The sequence below is a fragment of the Diabrotica virgifera genome, chromosome 1 (genome assembly GCF_917563875.1).
Source record: "Diabrotica virgifera virgifera chromosome 1, PGI_DIABVI_V3a".
NCBI lineage: Eukaryota > Metazoa > Arthropoda > Insecta > Coleoptera > Chrysomelidae > Diabrotica > Diabrotica virgifera.
In genome coordinates, this window is record NC_065443.1 from 112,708,580 (window position 1) to 112,732,094 (window position 23,515).

At 29.9% G+C, this 23,515-nt stretch overlaps 1 protein-coding gene across 4 annotated transcripts in view; it reads left to right on the forward strand.

Annotated features, from left to right (window-relative positions):
• Positions 1-23,515, forward strand: part of LOC114331163 (cullin-3) — a 69,046-nt gene that overhangs the window by 27,809 nt on the left and 17,722 nt on the right. For 3 of the 4 annotated variants that reach the window (XM_028280649.2, XM_028280650.2, XM_050659013.1), the window contains 5 exons: positions 122-307; positions 458-661; positions 3,090-3,269; positions 7,934-8,311; positions 10,689-10,790. In XM_028280649.2, coding sequence (XP_028136450.1) covers positions 122-307; positions 458-661; positions 3,090-3,269; positions 7,934-8,311; positions 10,689-10,790 — 1,050 coding nt within the window. The remainder of the gene's footprint in view (positions 1-121; positions 308-457; positions 662-3,089; positions 3,270-7,933; positions 8,312-10,688; positions 10,791-23,515) is intronic. The other variant, XM_028280652.2, reaches the window with a different exon arrangement.

The window sequence follows — 23,515 nt, forward strand, 5'->3', positions numbered from 1 at the left end:
ATATGAAGAAATGAATTTAGGGATTAAAAATACGAGATAAAATATGAAAACATGTATATAAGATAAATATAAGACAATATATGTTTGTTCGATAAGTCCCAATTTTCTTTCTTATTTTTAGGTTAGAGAAGATGTGTTACGATCTTTACATAATAATTTCCTTATGACTTTGAATCAAGCTTGGAATGATCATCAGACCTCCATGGTTATGATTAGAGATATACTCATGTATATGGACAGGGTCTATGTCCAACAAAACGATGTTGATAATGTATATAATTTGGGACTTATCATTTTTAGAGATCAGGTAAAATATACATTTTTGTATTGTATTATAAATAAATTAAAAAATTCTAATCATTATATCTTATATCATTGAAACTTAGCTGAAAATATTTTAAAATCCTGTATCGATTTTTTGACATGTACAAATTATAATCCATTTTTATCATTTTAGGTGGTACGTTATGGCTGTATTAGAGATCATCTTCGAGAGACTTTATTAGATATGGTAATGCGAGAACGTAGAGGAGAAAAAGTTGATAGAATTTCAATTAAAAATGCGTGTCAAATGTTAATGGTACTTGGAATCAACTCCCGAGTTGTCTATGAAGAAGACTTTGAACGGCCTTTTTTGCAACAGTCTGCAGAATTTTATAAGGTAAATTTGATTTGTAATATATAGGAGGGTATAATATATTCTATGAACCCTAACAACTATATATATAGGAACAAACTAAAATATATACATAATTTAGATAATTGACTGTCCATTTTTTTTCTAATAATGTTTTTTAAGAGGATGGGTACGGATTTTCGGCTGCAATGCTATTCAAATGGGGATTCATTTTTTTCGAATCCTGAGAAAACTAATAAGTATTTTTGAAAAATTTAAACGCAGAATGAAATATTACGTTATTGGCGAGGGCCTAAAGTCCCTGAGAACTTGTATAATGTTTATTTTAGTAAGTTACAGGGGTGAAAAACTAAGAGAAAATTTAGTGTGATATTTAATTTAAAATATCTCATTCAAAATAAACTTTTTATTTATTCTAAGAGACTTTCGGCCCTCGGTAATAATATAGTCTTTCATTCTGCGTTTAAATTTTTCAAAAATATTTATTGGTTTTTTCAGGATTCGAAAAAAATGAACACAATGTCCGTGGTAATATTTCCAAATCTATCTTTGTCATACAACGCACTCAGTCGAATAGAATATTATCAGTATACTGTCAGTCAGACAGTGACAATCAGTGACAATTTTAAATATTTGACATGGCATCGGGAATATTGTTGTTGATTAAATAATATTGATATATAGTGTATTTGATAAATAATTGATTTAAGACGTGAACTTAATAAAAAGTTATTTATTGTGTATTATTTGTGGAAGATCCAAGCAGAGAATACATCCGGATAATATATTCTGTGATCCAAGTATTTTGTTGTTAAAGATGTTCAAAATTGTAAGCGTTCCATAGTACAGTGGAACCTCGATAACTACTCGGATTAATCGGGACCGCGGCCAATCCGGGTTATCGAAAATCCGGGATAGCCGGAGAATATGGTAAAAATTAATAAAATACGGTATACTTACAGATAAACTGCGTTAAAATTGAAATAACATGAAATATATTTATAAATATGCACAGTACCTACACATTAAAATTACTAAAAAAAAACACCAAACACAAAAGTAAGCAAACGGAAGCGAACAATACAAGACACACAATACAGTCACAACCATGTTATGTTATTTAAGAACAGTGAAAACTAAAGACCATTGTTTATAAAAGAATTTTTTAAATAGTCTTTCCTAAACAATGCTAAGACAGTTTGAAATAAAAAGGAATAGGTACTACAGACAGGTGCCTGTTGTTTCTGCGGCGTGTGCTATGAGTCATTTTTACTATCGTATAGTTCAAATTACACACATACACATTATCTCTCAAAAATATTATATTACATACATTTTTATTGTTGAAAGGTTTGTCTGATAATTAACTATTTTGATGGGAAATAAGCCACAACTAAATTGAAAAATAATTTTATGAACGTTTCGACGCCCAAATCGGGTCGTTGTCAAAATACAAAATATTGGAAATCAAAATGTTTATCTGATGAAAATCGGTCCGGGTTATCGGGGGCCGACTTATCGGGGTTCCACTGTAATTAAAAAATCACTTAAACACGTTTCCTCTTTTCTCGATTGAGTATTAGTTTTTGTTGTACATATAAATTATTACAATCACTAAATACATAGTTAGTGAAAAAATTATCACATTTATTAACTGAATTAATAATTTGCAATTATGAAAATAACAGTTATCCAAGAACATTCAAAATCCATCTCTTTAAATTAATGATGACATTTTCAAGTAGAATGACATTCTAGTAATGTTTACATATCCATACCAGTGTGAATTTTACTACACGTAATTTGCCGTGTAAAGACAGAAAAAGTAGGGATACCCGCAAAATATTTGCGAATTATGTACCGATGGCCTCAATGTAATACTATGTAATTAATTAATTACTAATTATATAGGTTTAATCATAATCAGTTAAAAGTTCTTAAGAATTTCAATATAATTTTAAAATCAATGTCATGAAATTGCCTGGGAAAAAAATTGAAGCGAACCATTAAACTTAGTTTTTTGTGCTCTTTTCAAATATGCAACCGGATTTTGAAAATTTCAATATAAAGGGTATTGTTTCAAGGTTACAACGAATTTATAATTTTTTTCCGGACCTGGATTTTTTTGTGATTAGTAGTTAGGTAGTTTGGGTTCTAAATGAGACATATGTGTACCAAATATCAAATAAATATACAAGGTGGTTCTAAAGTTACGGGTCCAGAAAGAAATGGGCAAAATCGATAAAACACCCTGTAACTCGGTTATAAAATTCGGTAAGGCAATAAATGTAGTATATCTAGAACCGCCTTAGTGATCTCTATTCACCATTCAAGTATTTCCGTTTCCCACCAACATTTTAGTTATGAAACACCCTGTATAGTTTTTATTGCTTGGATTAGCTTCGTTTTCGCTTTATTTTCACATGGTTTACTAAATTTACGTTTATTTTAGGTGGAAAGTCAACGGTTTCTGGCTGAAAATAGCGCATCAGTGTATATAAACAAAGTAGAAGCGCGAATCAATGAGGAATCCGATCGTGCGAAACACTATTTAGATAAATCAACAGAATCTCGAATTGTTGAAGTAGTAGAAGAAGAACTGATCAAAAAACACATGAAGACTATCGTAGAGGTAAGTTTACAATGTTCTAGTTTGGTTTAGTGTGTGTAAGAATGACGATTTATCTTTATTAGGTCATTATTTTCATATTCGATAACTAAATGGCCTAACAAAGATAATACTAGTTTTTTTGCATACAAAAAATGCCACAATCCGAAGGCAACATAAGTGTAACTGCACATACACTGATTTTGGACAGTCTTATAGCGGCCATCCAAATTCCAATAGTGAACAACATGTGAGAAAAAGACATTGTGCACAAGCCGAACGCTGATTGGTGCCTGTAAAATGCCAGTAAGCAGCCGTCCACTGCCACCGGCACGACCCAGAAGTATGTAACTAAATACAGTACTGTACACACATCCATATTTTATCGGCCAATTCCAGTCAACTGATCAGTGAAATTGTAGGTAACTAGGTACTACGTTTTAATTTTAGTTTTTAGTCCTGTCGCCAGGGGGGTACAACGGCCTCCTTAATTCAGATGGATTTACCCAAGTTTTATTTATGTATTTTGACCCGTAGAACACGAATTTTTTGGGTAAAAGTTGATCCGGATGTCGATAAGATTGTTATAAACAAAGAACTTGAGGAATTACATAACAGCGATTTTTCGCAAAACAAAATATTTTTTTTGTATTTTTTGGGTTATTCTCAGCAAAAAATGGTCTTATAAGTTTTTTCGTAGGATGCATAGTTTTCGAGGTAAACGCGGTTGAACTTTCAAAAAATCGAAAAAGTGCAATTTTTGAACCCGAATAATTTTTGATGAAAAAATACAAAAACAAATCTGCTTATTGCATTTGAAAGTTCAAGTCAAATTCTATCGGTTTTGATTATTTGCATTGCTAAAAATTAAGTTTTTATTTGTTAAACAACGCCATAAACACATAGTGTTTCCCGTGCCCAATGCATGCGTTTAATGCACGTAATCTACGTAGAAATTGTCTGTACGCGCGCCTACTCGTTGGATTTCAAATGAGAAATACATTGAAAACATCATTTAATCACTATGTGTTTATAGCTTTATTTAACAATAAAAAAATTAATTTTTATCAATGAAAGTAATCAAAACCAATAGAATTTGATTTGCACTGTCAAATGCGGTAAGCAGAATTGCTATTTTATTTTTCAATCAAAAGTTATTCGGGTTCAAAAATTCCAATTTTTCGATTTTTTGAAAGATCAACCGCGTTTACTATGCATCCTACGAAAAAACTTGTAAAAACATTTTTTGCTTAGAATAACCCAAAAAATACAAAAACATGTTTTGTTTAGCGAAAAATCGCTGTTAAGTGATTCCTCAACTTCTTTGTTTATAACAATCTTATCGACATCCAGATCAACTGTTTCCCAAAAAATTCGTGTTCTACGGGTCAAAATACATAAAAAATTTTGGGTAAGTCCATCTGAATTAAGGAGGCCGTTGTACCCCCACTGGCGACAGGACTATTTGGTAGTGCTTGCTATATAATTACGATTGCAATGGGTGATTTTCCTGATAGTGATGTCCTTATTTCATTAGTGGAGGCAAGACCTGTTTTGTGGGATAAAACTTAAGATAAATTTAAGGACAGGAATCTTACTAGGGGTACATGGAGAGAAGTTTGCTGCGCCCTGAAAAATGATTTTGTGTCACGACAACAAAGCAACTGATTGCTTGACCTGTAAAAATCTGGTGAGTCTGCAAGCACCTGCTACCAGTAAAATATCGGCCGATTTTATACTGGCCGTCCCAATTCAATGTGCGTACAAATAGCGTAACTCTTACTGGGAAAATATACCCTGTAAAACACATGGCAAGATGTATATTGAATGAACATGTGCTAATAGGGCTAAAGTACTGCAGAAAACAAGCAGGAATCAGCTCAGAATTATAAAAATCTTCCTTAGAGCTGTTTTACATGACCGAGAGTTACTTCGAAACTGACGCTGATAACTACATACCATGAAAAATTATCTAATAAAAATATTAGATGTAAAACACAAGATTTACTCTGAAATTTACCATGATAATTTTCAATATAAAAATTTAGAACCTGTTCTATATTATAGAAAGTTTTCAGAGTAAACTGCGCGAGTTTCTGCGCAGAACGTTAAATAACGCGGTGGTGTTTACGATAACATAACCTTTATAATTAAAACACGTGCTGATTTGTTTATTCAGTGAAGTATCTTTGATTTATTCAAATTAATTATTTTTGCACAAGAATTTACTTCTCTCTCCAAATATATTACTAAAAAATAAACAAATGAAAGTTGTAACTTATAACCTTAAAATATCATTTCACATTTCCTATTTTCTTATGTTACCTCTAACTTAGTTTTCTTTCATCAGTGTCCTTTTATTTATAACAAAATTCTATTTAATGTCAGTTACATTACACACTACGCATGCGTTTCAAACAATTATGTTAAGATTTAACTGTAGGTGTAAAACAAGGAACAATGGAAAAATTGTATAATTTTACTACATAAATTCTCGTTATTATTCTTGAAATAATTTTCGAAGTAAATCTCGGTCATGTAAAACGGCTCTTACTGAACATGAGCCAATCAAGGAAAATTGCATAAAATTATTTCATGGATACTTAAGCTACAGACTCGGTAGCAGAGAACCTGAAACAGTCATATCTTGCATGACTGCGAATCACTAGATTGTAGGAGACAAACTCATGTTGGAGACAACCAAGTGACTCCAAATGTATATGGTACCCATCCCTTAGACCTGTATAAGCTAGTACAGTGTTCCAGAATACTGGAATAGGTATCAAGAAGTAAAGAAAGAGATGCAATAAGCCAATTAGTGTAGGAAACAGAGGTTGAACCTCGCAAAATGGACACAAGTCCGGTTTTATTGCCCCGGAACCCCCTTTTCATCCATTTAAAGGGGGTAATTTGTGGTTTTTGCGAAACGTAGCCCTTCCTGTACGTTTTACAAAAAATTTACTTAATAGTAAAATGAAGAGGTCTATATTTCCTACTATTTTTTTTCGCGACAGCATATGCCTATCACCCACCGTTTAGCGGGGGTGACGCCCCAAAGTTGACAAATTTTTAAAAAAGATGTTTTTAAAAAAATTATTTTTCTAATTATTTTTACTAGTGTTATTTACAAATTTGTATAATACACCCCCATATTTTCTCCGGAACCACCCAAAAAAAAGGAGAATTAATAAAGAAAATAATCAAAAATTTATTTTGGGCCACCACTGTGGCTTTAGGGTACAAAGGAAATAAAATATGCATAGGTCATAATGTGTAGCAGACAGTGTGTTCTTTTATTTTCCATAAGTACGTTATCAATAAAATGAATAGGTGACGAAAAAAAAAAAACAAAAAGCCCGCCAAAGCATTTCTGAGGTTTACGGCGCCACTGTGCCGTAACGGTTGCTTATACGAAAAAAATGCGTAGGACCTTATTTGTACAGAATATAGTGGTCTTTAGTTCTGTATAAGTTTTGTTTAAAAAATATGCATAGGTAATGAGAAAATCGTAAAAACATGCTCTCCGAGGGATAGGGGTACTTTCCGCAGGGATGTTGTAATAATCATGTATATTTATGAAAAACCCTATTGATGGAGCATATGTCCATATGGGCCAAAAAGCAAAAAAAATATTTTTTTTCAACACCCCCTTTATTTTTTTGGCTACAGGGGTTGCATCAAGAAATCGCTTTTGGTGTCCATGTATGGGCAATAAGAACGTGCACAAAATAATATATGAAGCATTTTAATAAAGGGCATGGGTGTGAAGGATTCCAAGAAAATCACTTTCTTTATTAATTCTCTTTTTTTTGGGTGGTTCCGGAAAAAAATGGGGTTGATTTATAGAAATTTGTAAATAACACCAGTACATGGATAATCGCTAAAAGTTTTTTTACTCTAGCATAGGCGGTTCAGAAGGTGTAAAAAGGGGTTTTTAAAATGTAACACCCTGTAATTAAAAAAAATGCAATTGCCCTTAAATGAAACCTATACCAAAAAATCAGCTACTTATTTGTGATTAATTACCGCAGGGTTTATTCTTAATTTTCAGTACAGTAAGGGAAAAATAATTTTTTTTAAAACATCTTTTTTAAAAATTTGTCAACTTTGGGGCGCCACCCCCGCTAAACGGTGTGTGATAGACATATGCTGTCTGGAAATAAATAGTAGGAAATATAGTCCTCTTCATTTTACTATTAAGTAAATTTTTTGTAAAACGCACAGGAAGGGCTACGTTTCGAAAAAACCACAAATTACTTTCTTTAAAGGGATGAAAAGTAGGGTTCCGGGGCGAAATTTTATAAGAAAATGTTAGTCCCATAATAAGCACCCCTTGATATACCAGAAAAAAAATAAAACCGGACTTGTGTCCATTTTGCGAGGTTCAACCTGTTTCCTACACTAAATTGGCTGCCATATGACCGGTCTATAACAGACAGCTTCCAGAAAAAAGATTATTCTTGTATTCTTTGATTGACTATCAAATATTTGATAGTTTTTTATATGCCTGATGTATTTTCGTTTTCCTAACTGAAATTTTAATTGAAGGGGTGTTGATTTTTTTTCCTCCTCTCATTTGTTTTCGGTTTTCTAGTTCTGGTGTGTGCCGGGTATTCTTTCCCCGGTGTCACCCATATCTGGAAATCAATTGTAAAAAATACTTAAAATTTATATATTTACAATTTCAGATGGAAAACTCTGGTGTGGTACACATGCTGAAGCACCAAAAGACCGAAGATCTATGCTGTATGTACAAACTGTTCGGTCGCGTAACAGATGGTTTGAAAACAATGGCAGATTGCGTCAGTTTGTATCTTAGAGAACAAGGTAAAGCCCTCGTCCAGGAAGAAGAACACCAGCCGGCCACCAATGCTATCTCCTTCGTGCAGTCATTGCTCGATCTCAAAGACGGCTTCGACCATTTCCTCCAGAATTCCTTTAACAATGATAAAATATTTAAACAGATGATAGCGTCTGATTTTGAACATTTCCTCAATTTGAATCCCAAATCGCCGGAGTATTTGTCGCTGTTTATTGATGATAAGCTCAAGAAAGGTGTAAAAGGCGTAAGTATATTTATAAAGATTATTAAATTAAGTAAAAAACATCCGTACTTAGTCTGGGCAGATTATCAGAGAATAGGCCATTTTTGGGAAAAGATATTTACCAGCAATTTTATTGCTGGAATCGAATCTTATGATTGTTTATATTAATAGTATAGATATGCAAAGTCCGCAGATAGTGTGCTACTTTTTTTATAAACAAAATGGCGCCCGAAAATCGTGTTTTTTCAATTTTTGCTCTATAACTCCAAAGATTTTAACTTTACAGCAAAAGCACCCAAATAAAAATGCACCGTAATTAAATCCTGCATAGAGACGTGTTTTTCCCGATTTACTTCGACGAAAATTTTCCCCGGAAAATGCGGGTTTTTCCAACAAAATCTTTAATTTTCAACTAAAATTTTAGATAAGTAATTGTTTATCAATAATTAAATAACTTGGTAATATAAAAGCTCTTTTTGTATAGATTATAACTCCAGAAGCCGATGGAAATTGAATGAACAGTTTAGCAGCAAGTGAATTGTTAATTAAAAATTTACGGTCGCTATAATAACCACAATAATTATGATACATAAGAATAACTACGATTTTTGTATAAAAAGATACTGTACCTATCTAATGTACTTTACATAATTGAAATTGGACTATTTTAGCGGCTTCAGGAATATTTTAAAATTATAAACATTTTTTGGCTTATAAACAAATAGAATATCTCGGGAAATATTAAAATAAATTATATCATCAAACGATATAGGAAGAAAAGCGGCAGGACGCTTGTTTTAAAAGAAAAAACGTTTAATTGTGATGAGTGGTTCCTGAGATACAACTGGAATAGATATAAAGAATAGGATCATAATTTTTGAACCGTCACCTTTTTATTTTTGTCCCCTTTCTCCACACCAATTTTCATATCTTTGACTCATAACATATATTATTATAATAAAAACTACCGATATTACAAGTGAAAATTGCCAAAAATAGCAAGATTCCAATCAAAAATTAGGTTGAAGAAAATGTCATCTCAAAATTCAAAATCGGTATACGTTAAAAAAATCCATTTTCTCTGCTTACCGTGGAGCAATTTTCTTCTTTCTTTTTTTGTTCCCAAGTAACTAAGTATTAAACGGTTTTTCTTTTAAAAGAAGCGTCCTGCCGCTTTTTTCCTATACCTTTTTCATGATTTAATTTCTTTTAATATTTCCCGAGATATTCTATTTGTTTATAAGCCAAAAAATTGTTTATAATTTTAAAATATTCCTGAGGTCGCTTAAATAGTCCAATTTCAATTATGTAAAGTACATTAGATATGCGCTGTGCCTTTTTATACAAAAATCGTAGTTATTCTTATCTATCATAATTATTGTGGTTATTTTAGCGACCGTAAATTTTTAATTAACAATTCAATTGTTGCTAAACTGTTCATTCAATTTCCATCGGCTTCTGGAATTATAATCTATACAAAAAGAGCTTTAATATTGCCAAGTTATTTAATTATTGATAAACAATTACTTACCTAAAATTTTAGTTGAAAATTAAAGATTTTGTTGGAAAAACCCGCATTTTTCGGGGAAAATTTTCGTTCAAGTAAATCGGGAAAAACACGTCTCTACGCAGGATTTAACTACGGTGAATTTTTATTTGGGTGTATTTGGTGTAAAGTTAAAATCTTTGGAGTTATAGAGCAAAAATTGAAAAAAACACGATTTTCGGGCGCCATTTTGTTTATTAAACATAGCACACTATCTGCGGACTTTGCATATCTATACTATTAATATATACAATCATAAGATTCGATTCCAGCAATAAAATTGCTGGTAAATAACTTTTCCTTGTATTTTGCTAATTAGCCCAGAGTAACTCGAACTCCCGACAACCGGTTTCGCTCTCTATAATATGCATAGCATCTTCAGGTCAACAGTTACAAGTAAACTAAATGATGCCGCTACAAGGGGCTCCTTCTGTAGTCTTCAGTAACATGATTTATTGCTCAAATTATTCTAATGGGGATTTGATTAGATGGATGAAAAATGTTGTATAGGTTAACAAGTATATGGGCAAGTTCTTGAGGGTAGGGAGAAAAGTGGCGAGAGACAGCCAACAAATCTATGTTTGCTATTTTGTTTGTGAAATGGAATAAAAATTGATGTCAAAGATTATTAAGTTACATAGTTTTTCTCAGTTTCTTTCTTGTCTCGCTTTTAATTTTTTCTTTTTGCACTCTTCTTCTATATCTTGAAGATGAAGGTAAACTTCATCGCCTAAGAAAAACAGTCAGCTACTAATGCCATCAATTTCTTTCGTAAAATCCTTGCTCGATCTTAAATAAGGTTTTGATTTTTTCCTTCCGAATACCTTTATTAATGATAAAATATTTAAACAGATGAAATCTTCTAACCTTGAAAGATTCCTCAATTTGAGCCCCACATCGTCAGAATATTTGACGCTGTTTAGTGACGATTACCTCAAGAAAGGTGTAGAAATCGTAAGTAAGTTGATTATTACCTAAATCTATACGATCATTTATTTTTTTCTTGTTCTTTATTCCTGTCTATCTTTTTTCATTTTTATTCCACTTTGCTTGCTGTTTCTTCGTTCCCATAATTTTGTCCGTTGTTATTTTTTGTTTTTCTTCCGTTACCATACCAAATGAACTCAGTAACATTGATATCATTTTCATTCCATATTGTCATTCCTAAAAAATTCTTCACTTGAACCAGGCCCTTGGCACAAAAATTGTTTTTCAAAATATCTATACTTTTATTTTGTATTCATGTCCTGTTAATATTATATCGTCGACATAAGCAATCATAAATAATGTCTTCTCCAATGTATAAACAAAAATTGTGTTTTGATGTAGTAAATCCATTATCTGTTACAAACACTATAACAAGTATTATTCCAGCATTTTGGCAATTTTTTAATTCGTATAATGCTCTATTTGATTTTAAAAATTATTCTCTATCTAGTCTTAGTCCTTCTGAGGGATAAATATATCGCACCTCGGCTCAAAGAGTATCATAACTCAAAAAAAAATTTTAAAATCAGTTTTATTGCACCAACAGTTCCATAAAACTATAAACTCCTATCTCACAAAGTGTCACGTCTATGGGTCAAGTATTTATCGTTAGATGACACTAGTGTCATTATACGATTATCCAAAATCAACGCCGCACCGAACACAAACAGTGTCACATATCGACTTGTGCAAAGCTTTTGGTCATCTAAGATGTGTATAAAGCGCCGTTTGTCGAGTTAAGACAGTATGTGTGATTACTTTATTTAAAACATTCAAAAGAAAAGTGACATATTTATCACTTATTTATCTTTCTTTTTGCAGTATTTTGTGTTTAATGTTGTTACTTGTATTTACAGTTACATCATTAAAAAGTATAAGGTCCGGTTTCACTAACAACAAATAAATCAATGAATAGTTATTCGTCGAATAAATGTCAGTTTATTGCTCGATTAACTTTATTCATAGAATACTTAAACTTACATAACTTCTATTTGTCGTTGGTGAAACCGGCCATAAGTCTGTTAACCAGATAATAGTAATATTAGATTCTGTACTGCAAGTGTCACTTGATAAATAATATTTCGTAAATTTTTCGGTATTTTATCTGTATAGTGTCACAACTCAAAAAAAAAAAAGAATGTGTGTGTACTTTGTACGCACGTAAGAAGTTATACTTCTATTATAATATAATTTCAACGAAATAAATATACCTACTTAACAGTTACAATACAAAAAATTAACAATAATTACCAAAAATGAACCAAAACTTAACAATGCCAAATATTAAAAAAAAAAAGAAAAAAATATGAATCGTCCGGGATTTGAACCAGCAATCTCGCGATTTTTTGATCTCTGGTCCAATGCTCTACCAACAAGGCCATCAGCCGCATGCTACTTACCTTTCAGATATACATAATTATACATCACGGTGACAAGTGAAATATAAAAATAGATATTTTATTATTTTACGCCCAAGGAAGACAAATCCAAAGACACAAAATTATAATAAAAAACCTTTTAAACCACCTTTTTCAAATTGCGCAAGTTGTATTATTAATATTAATGTTAATAAATGAAATATAAATATTTTGACGTTTCACAATTTGACAATTCACTTTTAACTGCAGTGCCTTAAAAATTTTAAAGCACTAGTGCCTTAACCCTTAATCGCCCAACCTTTTTTAGGTTACAAGTACGCCCAAGGGTGGGTAAAAAATGTCCACCTCGAAAATAGCAAATATGATTATGGAGAGTGGTTGGGAATGGATTAAACTTAAGATTTTTATGCTTAATAAACACAGCATCTTCTAAAATATAAATAAAAACAATTTACAAACCTTACAACAAAATTACAATGTACATCAAAATTAACATACAAGTAAAAGCCAGTAATTCAGATTTGTCGATTTTCTCCACATTCTTTCTTTCAACCTCCTCATTGGCGGATAATTACGTAGATTATGTAATTATACGTCGATAATTGTATGGATTATCTTCCTACCAACGAGAAATTATAGAGAAACCTTTAGTAACAAGTTTTGCCAAGGGTGTACTTTTTATGCTAACCTTTGGGCGTTTAAGGGTTAAAGTAGCATTTTTAACGCTCCTATGGAGTCCTAAAAATTGCATGTTTAACACGTTTGTAGAAAAATATATTTAAAAACACTAATATATTCTTTCCACACCTTTTCTGGACTGATACATACATAAATTAAAACATTTTGAAGTATAACTTCAAAAATATAATATGAAAACTATTTAAAAAGGCAGTATAACTATTAACTAACCTTTGTTGTTTCTCTTTCCACAAATTTTAAAACGTAACAACCATACATAACCAAACCGTCAACCGTCCAAACCACATATTGGATAATTTTTGACATGTCATTTGAACATCCAATCAGAACAAAGTTATAATGCGCATGCGCCGGGATCTTAGGTTTTAACATATAAAAATTCACCCTCATATCGCGCGTAAAGAAGTATTACTTCAAAAATTCTTTTTAAATATTTTTTACATACTTAGGGGTGTATTCTGTAACACTTCCGTTAAATTTTAGAAGCCTCTAAAATTTTAGCGCCCGCTAAAAATATTTTGGTATTCTGTAAATTATGCATCCGTTAAAATCATAACCTAAACCGTTAAAACTCCCGCTAAATAAAGATATTTTAGAGGATGTCAAAACGTACCGGCTAAAGTTTTAGCAGTTAAAGATAAACATTTAAAAATGGCAAATGGCTTTTTATAGGTAATGTATTTGGTGAAGAAGTAATACAGTCAGAAAAATGAAAGAATATCCATGAGCCATCACATCAATCACTTATTTTGTATTTGCTGTCTTTTTCTATAAATAACAAACGTTTGTTATAGAAAAAGACAGCAAATACAAAGTAAGTGATTGATGTGATCGTTCATGGGTATTCTTTCATTTTTCCGACTGTAAATAATAATGAAAGGTAAGTCTCAGTTTACTTTACAATCGACACACTACACCTATAACAAAATTCAAATTTTTGTTTCTTTTTGTAGAGCTGAATTCAGATTACAACAAAAACAGTAATTGACCTGAAAGTAACTACAATTACCATTTCAAAGGAAGTAGGAAGTAGAAATGTGATTGAAAAAGTGTTGAAATCAAGATGTTTGTCAAAGCAATTAAATCTTATTAATGCAGATAAAATTATTGTGGAACATTACAAAACGTATCAGATGTTTATAAAGATGAAGTTCCAGAAGGTTTAGAACCAGATGCAGTTGAGGAAGATGACCTTAATGTAATTGAAAATAGACCATTTGACCAAAATTAGTGTAGAAGGGGAGAAGAAATACGATATGCAATTTTTCAGCAATATTTTAATGTACAGCCGGTTCCTAAAAAAACTGATACGACTCTTAGTAAGATTTCATCATGTTGAGCAGTGTATTTGATTGATCTGACATTATATTTATTATGACAGACAAAAATAATAAAATAAACAAACAACAAACAACTGATTCATGAAAAAACTAATAGTATTTTAGAAAAATTTAAACGCAGGATGAAAGATTACATTTTATTACCGAGGGCGGAAAGCCCTTTAGAATAAACAAGCAGTTTCTATTGAATGAAATATTTGAAATTAAATATCACACTTTTTTTATTTTCAGCCCTGTAACTTATTAAAATAAATATTATAGAAGTTTTCAGGGACTTTCAGCCCTCGGTAATAATGTAGTCTTTCATTCTGAGTTTAAATTTTTCAAAAATATTTATTAGCTTTCTCAGGATTCGAAAAAAAAAATGAATACAATTAAAATACATTGAGAATTTTGACATGCGTCACAATTTTGCATTAACTCAATGTAAAATTCTAAACTGTTGAATTCCAGCTTCCCTAATTATTTGACATCAAAAGACATTAGAAACTATTTGTAGATGATTCAAATCTGTATTGAAAACAACTGTTAAAATTGGTCTACGTAATTAAACATATTCCAAAATTTTGTAAAAATGTAATACATTTCAGTTTTCAGCCCAAACTTAGGCCACACACAATGCAATAATGTTCACATTTTTGAACTGTCAATATTTTTATTTTATCATCTATTGTTTAAAAACAATACAGTTGATAATATACCCTCAGTTGCGGAGAAAGTATTAATAATAAAGTCTAATAACCGTGGAACAGAATAAGCTATCTGACAAATTTTAAGATTTGGCAGTGACATTGACAGTATGTAAATATTAAGTATTTATCCTTCAAAATACGCGTCAAGAGTCGTATCAGTTTTTTTTGGAACCAGGTGTACAACTTTATAAATAAAAATGTTTAATTGGAAAATAAGAGTTTTACTAAAAAAATAATTAAATAATAATAATAATGTTTATTTACTTCTCATTATGCTCTCATATATAACAATATTATAATAGAATAATTCAATACTAACATAATTACAAATTAATTTTAAGTTAAATATTTTCACATATAAATAAATAGTAAATAAACCAAAAGAAGAAATTCCCTGAAGAACCAGAGGTTGTGCTCAGGGATTACATTATTCAAATATTAAACATTAACAATACAAAAACGCATAACAAATATTAAAAATTAACAATACATAACTCATAACAACTCATAATGCATAACAAATATATTATATATTAGTAGTTATATTATAAATTTAATTAAAGATCGCATTCAAAAATTCAGTTCCAGTGTTCTTAATAAATTTTTTAAAAATGGATTTAATCATGTTGAATGAGTTTATTTTTCTCAAATATATTTTATAAATTTCGGGTAAATAATTAAATATTTTAGGAATATAGTATGTGAAATTATGTTTACCAATTGATTTAAAATTACTAATAATTTTTACATAGTCATGAAGTTTTCTTCTAGTGTCGTAATTATGATCTATTGATTTCAATATTTGTTTATTTTTGTATGTATGCAAAATTATGTTTAATAAATATAATTGTCTAATTTTAAAAACACCAGCTTGCTGATAAAGAAGTTCTGATGAATATAAGCGAGTTTTTTTTAACATTATTTTTAAAAATCTCCTTTGAAGTATTTCGAGTTTAATCAAATGTGAGGAATATGTTCCACCCCATGCTATAATGGCATATCTAAGACGTGATTCTATTAAGGAATAGTATACCATCTTTAAGAAAGATAAATCAAGAATGTTGCTGAGATATCTAAATCTGTATAGTATCATTCTTAGAGTTTTACATACCATATCAATATGTATATCCCATTTCAAGTGACAATCTATATAAACGCCTAAATATTTTATGTATTCTTTCCTATTTATTTTAATGTACGCCTTATTATAGTTTAGATTTAATTCCATGAATTCGGGTAAATTATTTTTATATATTGAAAATGGTATAAAGTAAGTTTTATCTGTATTAACTGTCAGTAGTTTCCTACTTAGCCAATCTAGAACCTTTACAGTTTCTGTTTCTGCCAAAGTTTTAAGTTCATTCCAAGAATTACTAGTGTAAAGTATAACTGTGTCGTCAGCAAAACAAATAATCTTTCCATTTATTTTCATTGCCGCTAGATCATTTATATATATTGAAAACAATAAAGGGCCTAAAACAGTACCTTGAGGCACACCATACTCAATGGTTCTTTCAGTACTAAGTTTGTTATTCATTTTGACAATTTGTAATCTATTTTTTAAATAACTTTGAAATAGTAAATATGGTATTCCTCTTATTCCAAGATCGCTCAAAGCACTTAATAACTGTTGATGACTAACAGTATCAAATGCTTTCGCTAAATCTAAAAATATTGCTAAAGTAGGAGAACCACTGTCCAGCATCTTATATAAATAATCAGTAGCAGATGTTATAGCATCTGAAGTGGAATATCCTTTTTTAAAACCAAATTGGTTTGTAGAAAGCAGGTTAAACTTTTTAAGATATTGATTAACTCGTTCGGCTAATGCCTTTTCAAAGATTTTTGCAAGGCTGGTAATAAGTGATATTGGACGATAATTTTGCACTAATTTTTTATCACCCTTTTTAAATATAGGTATAATTACAGCTTTTTTAAAATTGTCAGGACATGTACCTTGTTCAAATATTATATTTATTAAATTAGTTATTGGATCAACAACATAATGGGAAATTATCTTTAACAGATCAGCAGAAATGTTATCTATGCCAGGAGATTTTTTTGGTTTTAAAGAATGAATAATACACTGAACTTCTGATTTTGTTACGGGTTTTAGAAAAAACGTACTATTACATGTAGTTTTTGGAGGATTAGGTGAAGATGGTATTTTAATATTTTTAGCAAGCTCAGACCCTACATTAGAAAAATAATCATTAAAAATATTGTAAATATTCTGAATATCAGTGATTACCTCATTATTTTGATTTAAAATGGAATTAATTTCATTTTTTGTTTGATTATTATCTAATTTTTTAATAGTGTTCCACAGACCTTTAGAACTGTTTTTATATTTTGTGATTTCTGAATGAAAGTAATTCTTTTTTGCCTCAATAATCAGTTTATTTAATTTATTTTTGTAAATTGTATATTCTTTTTTTAATCTTAGGTCATCTGGCTTGTTCATAAATTTTCTGTATAGTTCATTTTTTTTATTAACTGATTTTATTAAACCATCAGTCATCCAGATATTCCTCTTAATCTCACATCTTTTTTTCTTTATTTCTTTTGTATTTTTATTGATTAAAGAAATGAGTGTATCTGTAAAATTATTTAAGAAATCATTAGGGTTATTAGTATTAGAAAAGTAATCCCAATTTTGAAAACTAAGATCTTTTTTTAAATCATCATAATTAATTATTTTCCTAAATTTAGTTTTGTATTCAATTTTATTTTTTTCAAAAGAAAAACTTACAAATGTTGCTTTATAATCAGTCACAGAGAGATCCAGAACAGCTGATAAAGCATTATGGTTGATACAAAACTTACTTTTTATAAAAATGTGGTCTATACAACTACGATAATTCCCCTGTACTCTAGTATTTTTATTTATTATAGATAGAAAATTATGTTCACTCAATATGCTTAAATACTCAGAAGATTCTGGTGTCATGTTTTTGATATTAATATTAATATCGCCCAATAAAATATGATAATTACAAACTGATTTTTTATTAATCTCTAAATATTTATCTAAATCACTACAAAAATGCTCTTCATCTGTTGATGGTGGTCTGTAAATCACTGTTATTATTGTATTTTTATTATTTTTACCTAATATAGTTATCTCTAATACTTTACATACACTAATGTTTACAATTTTCCACGTAAATTTTAAATTCTTTTTTAAATATACAACGACACCATCATTTTGATTTATATTTCCTTGATTATATAAAATATTATAATTATCTATTTGAAATAAAGATATATCAGGAATAATCCAAGTTTCTGTTAGACATATACAGTCAAAATCGAGTGTCATCTGTTGTATATTTAATCGTAGCTCATCTAGATTTTTATTAAGGCTTCTAATATTTTGATGTAAAATGTTAAAATTTTCATTATATTTATCTTTATAAAAATCTGTAGTTAATTTATTAAAATCTTCAATATGTTTAGGTTTATGAGTAATTATGGGAATATAGTTTACATCACGAATGTATGGATCCATACTATAACAAAAACTAAAAAAAAAAAAAAAAAAAAATTTATAGTGAAAACCTGAAAAATAATATTTGTCTTACAAAATTTTAGAATTTATTATTTTGTTTCCTAGTATTAACTCTTTCTTTGGTACCTGAAAAAGAGTTTAGTCTTGATTTTGGCTTTGTTCCTTCCTCGTGTTTATCTTCGTTTTTGTTCTTTTCCAGTCTTAGTAATTCGTTATGTTCTATAATATTTTTCTTTTCTGATTTTTTATTTTTTGATTTACCTTTATTAATATCTGATTCTTTTGTTAGATTTTCAGTTATTTTCTTTTGTGATGAATTTTTGGGTGTAGTTATGGCAAATTGTGAGAGGTTGTCTTCGAAATTTTTTATAGAATTGATTATTGTTGGTGTTTCTGTTGCATTGTGTTTAGGTTTTTCTGATCCAATATCATCTTTATTTTCATTCTTTTCTATATTTTTCAAGTCTTTTGCCGAATATTTTTCATTATTTATGATTAAATGTTTACCACTAATTTTAGCATAAATTTTCTTTTCTCTTGCTAGTTTAAGATGTGTATTAAGAATTTTTTGATCTTGTCTATCCTCGTAGCATAGGTCGTGATTTATATAAATATTGGTATTGCGTAATTTACTACAGTTTTTTAATATTATATTTTTCTTGAGATAAGATAGAAATTCAACTTTTACTGCATTTTTAGTCCCAATTGTTGTTTGATAAATATTGTTTATTTCATAAATTGACACTTCAACTTTAAGCACCTCATTAAACAAGTTAAGTATTTCTGCAATTATATCTCCGTTTTCAGTTTTTTCTATTCCATATATCAATATATTATTTTTTCTCATCTGTCTGTCTAACTGTATACATCTATTTAGTACTTTAATATGTTTTTCTTCAAGATTTTTTACTTCGTTGTTTATTTTGTTGGTCAATATTTGTGTTTCATCTCTAATTTCTCTTAATATAGATTTTTTTAAGTCTGCAGATTGTTTACTGATTTCTTCTCTAAGTTTATCTAATAATACTATGTTTGAAATGTCACTGTCGGAAGTACTCATTTAATTGGGTTTTAATTATTGAGAGTTTTTGCAACTTTAAATTAATTTATCAGCAAAAAATACACTTACATATCAGATTAATAATAGTTTCACATTGTATCTACTTGAAATTCACTAATAATAACTTAATACGGCAGTTGATCGATGAATAGATATCCTTATTTCACTTTCTTATATTGGGTTTTTAGTTCGGTTTTAATTTTTTATATTTCATCGGTTAGTTTAACAAATTATTAGTTATCCAATTCGTTTATTACTTTTGAAAATCGTTAATATTTAATATTTTTTTGAGAGAATTTTTTAAATTTCAGCTTTTCAATTTGACAATATTTTGACATTGATCAAAAATAAAATAAATAATTTTTAAGCAAACTGTCAATTTCTTCCTTCTGATTTTTGAAGTTATACTTCTTTAGGCGCGATTTCATTGAGGGTGAAATTTTATAAATCTGCGCGCATGCGCACACCGACAGTATGGTATTAGTCGTTATACGGGCTCTGATTGGGTGTTGAAATGATCTGTCAATAATTGTTCAATATGGAGGTTATCGGTAAACAAAAATATTGTATATAGTATTTTTACTACAAAAGCGATATTACGTTGGTCAAAATTTTTGACGTAAGAGAACTGTCAAAACATTAGAATGTGACTTTTCATTATTGCCATGTTTATAATAAACCTACGTAATATGGCTTTTGTAGTAAAAATACTATATATTAGTTTTTATTGTTGTGAGGACAGAAATAAAATCAAATTTATAATTATAGTGACTTTTTAAATAGTTTTGAAAAGCGGCAGGTACGTAATTCTAAATGTTTCAGTTGTATTCCAATAAAAAATTATCTTCATACCTATCTATTTGGAAAATGTAAAAAAAATAATGTAATTTCCTATTAGTAGGCAATGCTTTAATTTACATAATCTGATTACGAACAAACTTTCTACAAATCTTCATCTAATATATCGTTTTCTTACTCTATATTTTGTTGTATTTTAATTCGACAAAAATCAAACTAATAATTTGATTAAAAATTGATATTATAAATAAACAAAATGTCAAAAAGTTTATGGTGTAAACGTTTAGTTTGTGTATATTCCCACATGACATATACGCGAAGATGGTGCAGTTGGAAATCGCTTCCACATTCGTACGGCGCGATAGACGTGAAGCGGGTTCAAGCCCCAAGCAAGTTGTTATTTTTTTGATAGATTTTATGATTGTAAGTATATTATATAATTTTTTTCAGAAAATACGTATTTAATTAAAATTTTTGGCAACAATTATTGTTCAGAAATCATTTGTGGCATTTTTCAATGTGTTTGTGTGTGTTTTATTCTTTTATTTTTTTAATTTTTGGTATTTTTTTAATAAAAATTTTTGGAAAGTTGTAGAGAAACTGTTTAAAGTATATCGATTTCGTTGAAATCATATAATAGAAGTATAACTTCTTACGTGCGTACAAAGTACACACATTCTTTTTTTGATTTTTTTGCCTCTGACAGTCAGTTTTTGGTCAATTTCTAGGCTAAAAATTGATCAAAAACGATCAACGTGCGACGTTACCGTATTTGTTCCAAAACCTTTTAGAGGATCCCTCTAAAAAAAAATTATTTTAGCGGTCCTCTATAATATGTGATATGTTTATAGAATGTCAATCTAACCTAATCCGCGTAGCTAAGCGGTCCTCTATCTATAATATGTGTTTATATAATGTCAATCTAACCGTTAAAAGTTAAATTTTAGAGGCCTCTTAAATTTAACGGAAATGTTACAGAATACACCCCTTAATACGCTATTTTATAGAGCTTCAAAAACCATTGTAACTGACTAAAATAGTCATTATTCTAATTTTAATAGTTTTTGAATTAAACCCGAAAATGTTGTAGGACGAACTTTAAACATCGTTTTCTCAAAACTTTGCTTTTATGACTTGTGACACTCTTTGAGCGGAGGTGCGATATGTTTAAAAATGGACAGTTTTGTTTTAATTAAATTCGAGTCCTTTACCATCCTCTAAAACGTGTTTCTAGGTTTGCCCGTTATCAAAGAGGCTTTGTAAGAAGACTGAACTGAATCAAAACACACCGACTGGTTGGTAAATATATTTAAATAGTCTACCAACGTATGCCTTTAGCGACCTCTAATGAGGAAAGATGAAGTGAGTGTCGATAACGATTAAAGTAAACTGTGAACCTGAGGCATATCCATGCCATCGGGCGATGCTAGGAATCGATTCCACTAGAGTATCAGATGAAGTGTATATTTCTCAATCAAGTTTTCCATTTAAGAAAGCTGTGGGCACATCAAGTTGATCAATCTTCCGATCTCTTTGAAGTGCATGAACCGGCATCATTGTTACTGTGCTCATTGTTGCTACAGGTGCATAGGTTAATTTTAGTGGATTCTCCTGCTTTATGGCTTCCATAACCCTTGATTTTAAAAACCTATCTTGTATCTATAAGGTTTTCAAAGATTGGAATAAAACCTTTTACAAAGGATTTATTCCAATTTTTGTGATTGATGGTATACAGCCAACTACAGGAAAACTTTTCTTTCCTTGTGGATTTTATAAGGTTTTCGTTATAGACCAGGAAGGATCTGTTTTGAGGTGGATGTGAGAGGTGGTATTCGGATTTTTGCGGATAAAGTTAGGTGATAACTTCGTTAATAATAATTGACTTATGTTCCTTCTCAAATATGCCCGGAACATTAATAAAAAAAATAAAAGTCTTAAGTTTTTCAACCTAATAAAAATATTTTTAAAAGATTTTTAATTGAACAACTTATTGGACTATTTTCCTGGTGACACCTCCAAGGCTTCTACAATATGCAAGCCAAATGGATGCTGCAGTGAAGACAAAAGGGAAGGAATTCTACACTATGCAATTCACAACCCCCGTCTGCAGCTTGGTAAATTCCAACGGAAAATGGACGTAGTTACTCTATAGGAGTAATACTAATATAAAATAAAAATAAAAATGTATACCATTTTTATTCAGTTGCAATGCGAAACCAAAACTGTCTTAATTTTTACTTAGGTTAGAGAGCGCGGCCAGCACTCTTATCGACGATTTCACCTCTTGTTAGAGGCTCTTCAGAGAATGCATAGGCTGCTACAAAAAATGGTATACATTTTTATTTAAAAAAAAAATAAAATATCAAAAATTTTTTTTTCTAGTTTCTTTGCTTATAACTTTAAAACATTTTGGAACAAAGTCGCATAGGAATAAAACAAAGATAATTAAATTTTCTATCAGATGCGATTGGTTAAAAATGTCTTAATTTAACACCCTTGCTGCAAAATAGCAATAAATATAAAATAAGGGGGCAAAACAAGCCTGTCCTTATTCAATGTTTTTCCATCACTTAGGTTACACTTGGAACCTTCCTAATTCGCTTAGAAAATTTTTGTAATGTGTTAAAACCGTCCACCAAATTTCATTAAAATTGACTTACTAGATTTTGCATAATAATTTTGCAATCTAAACTTTTTTAAAAAAATTAAAACTTCTTAAAATCTTGCACAACAAAAACTAGAACATACAAAGATTTGTCAATTTTTTTACATATAAAGAAGCACTCCACCTATCTAATGCACTTTACAGAATTGAAATCGGATTATTTAAGCAGCCTCAGCAATGTTTTAAAGTTATAAACAATTTTTTGGCTTATAAACAAATTAGTGCTGTGTCCAGGAGGGGGTGCTACGGGCTCCTTTATTTAGATGGACTTACCCAAATTTTTTATGTATTTTGACCCGTAGAACACGAATTTTTTGGGTAACAGTCGATCCGGATGTCAATAAGATTGTTATAAACAAAGAACTTGAGGAATTACATAAAATCGATTTTTCGCAAAATAAAACATTTTTTTGTATTTCTTGGGTAATTCTAAGCAAAAAATGTTCTTACAAGTTTTTTCGTAGGATGCATAGTTTTCGAGATAAACGCGGTGGAACATTCAAAAAATCGAAAAATTGCAATTTTTGAACGAGAATAATTTTTGATTA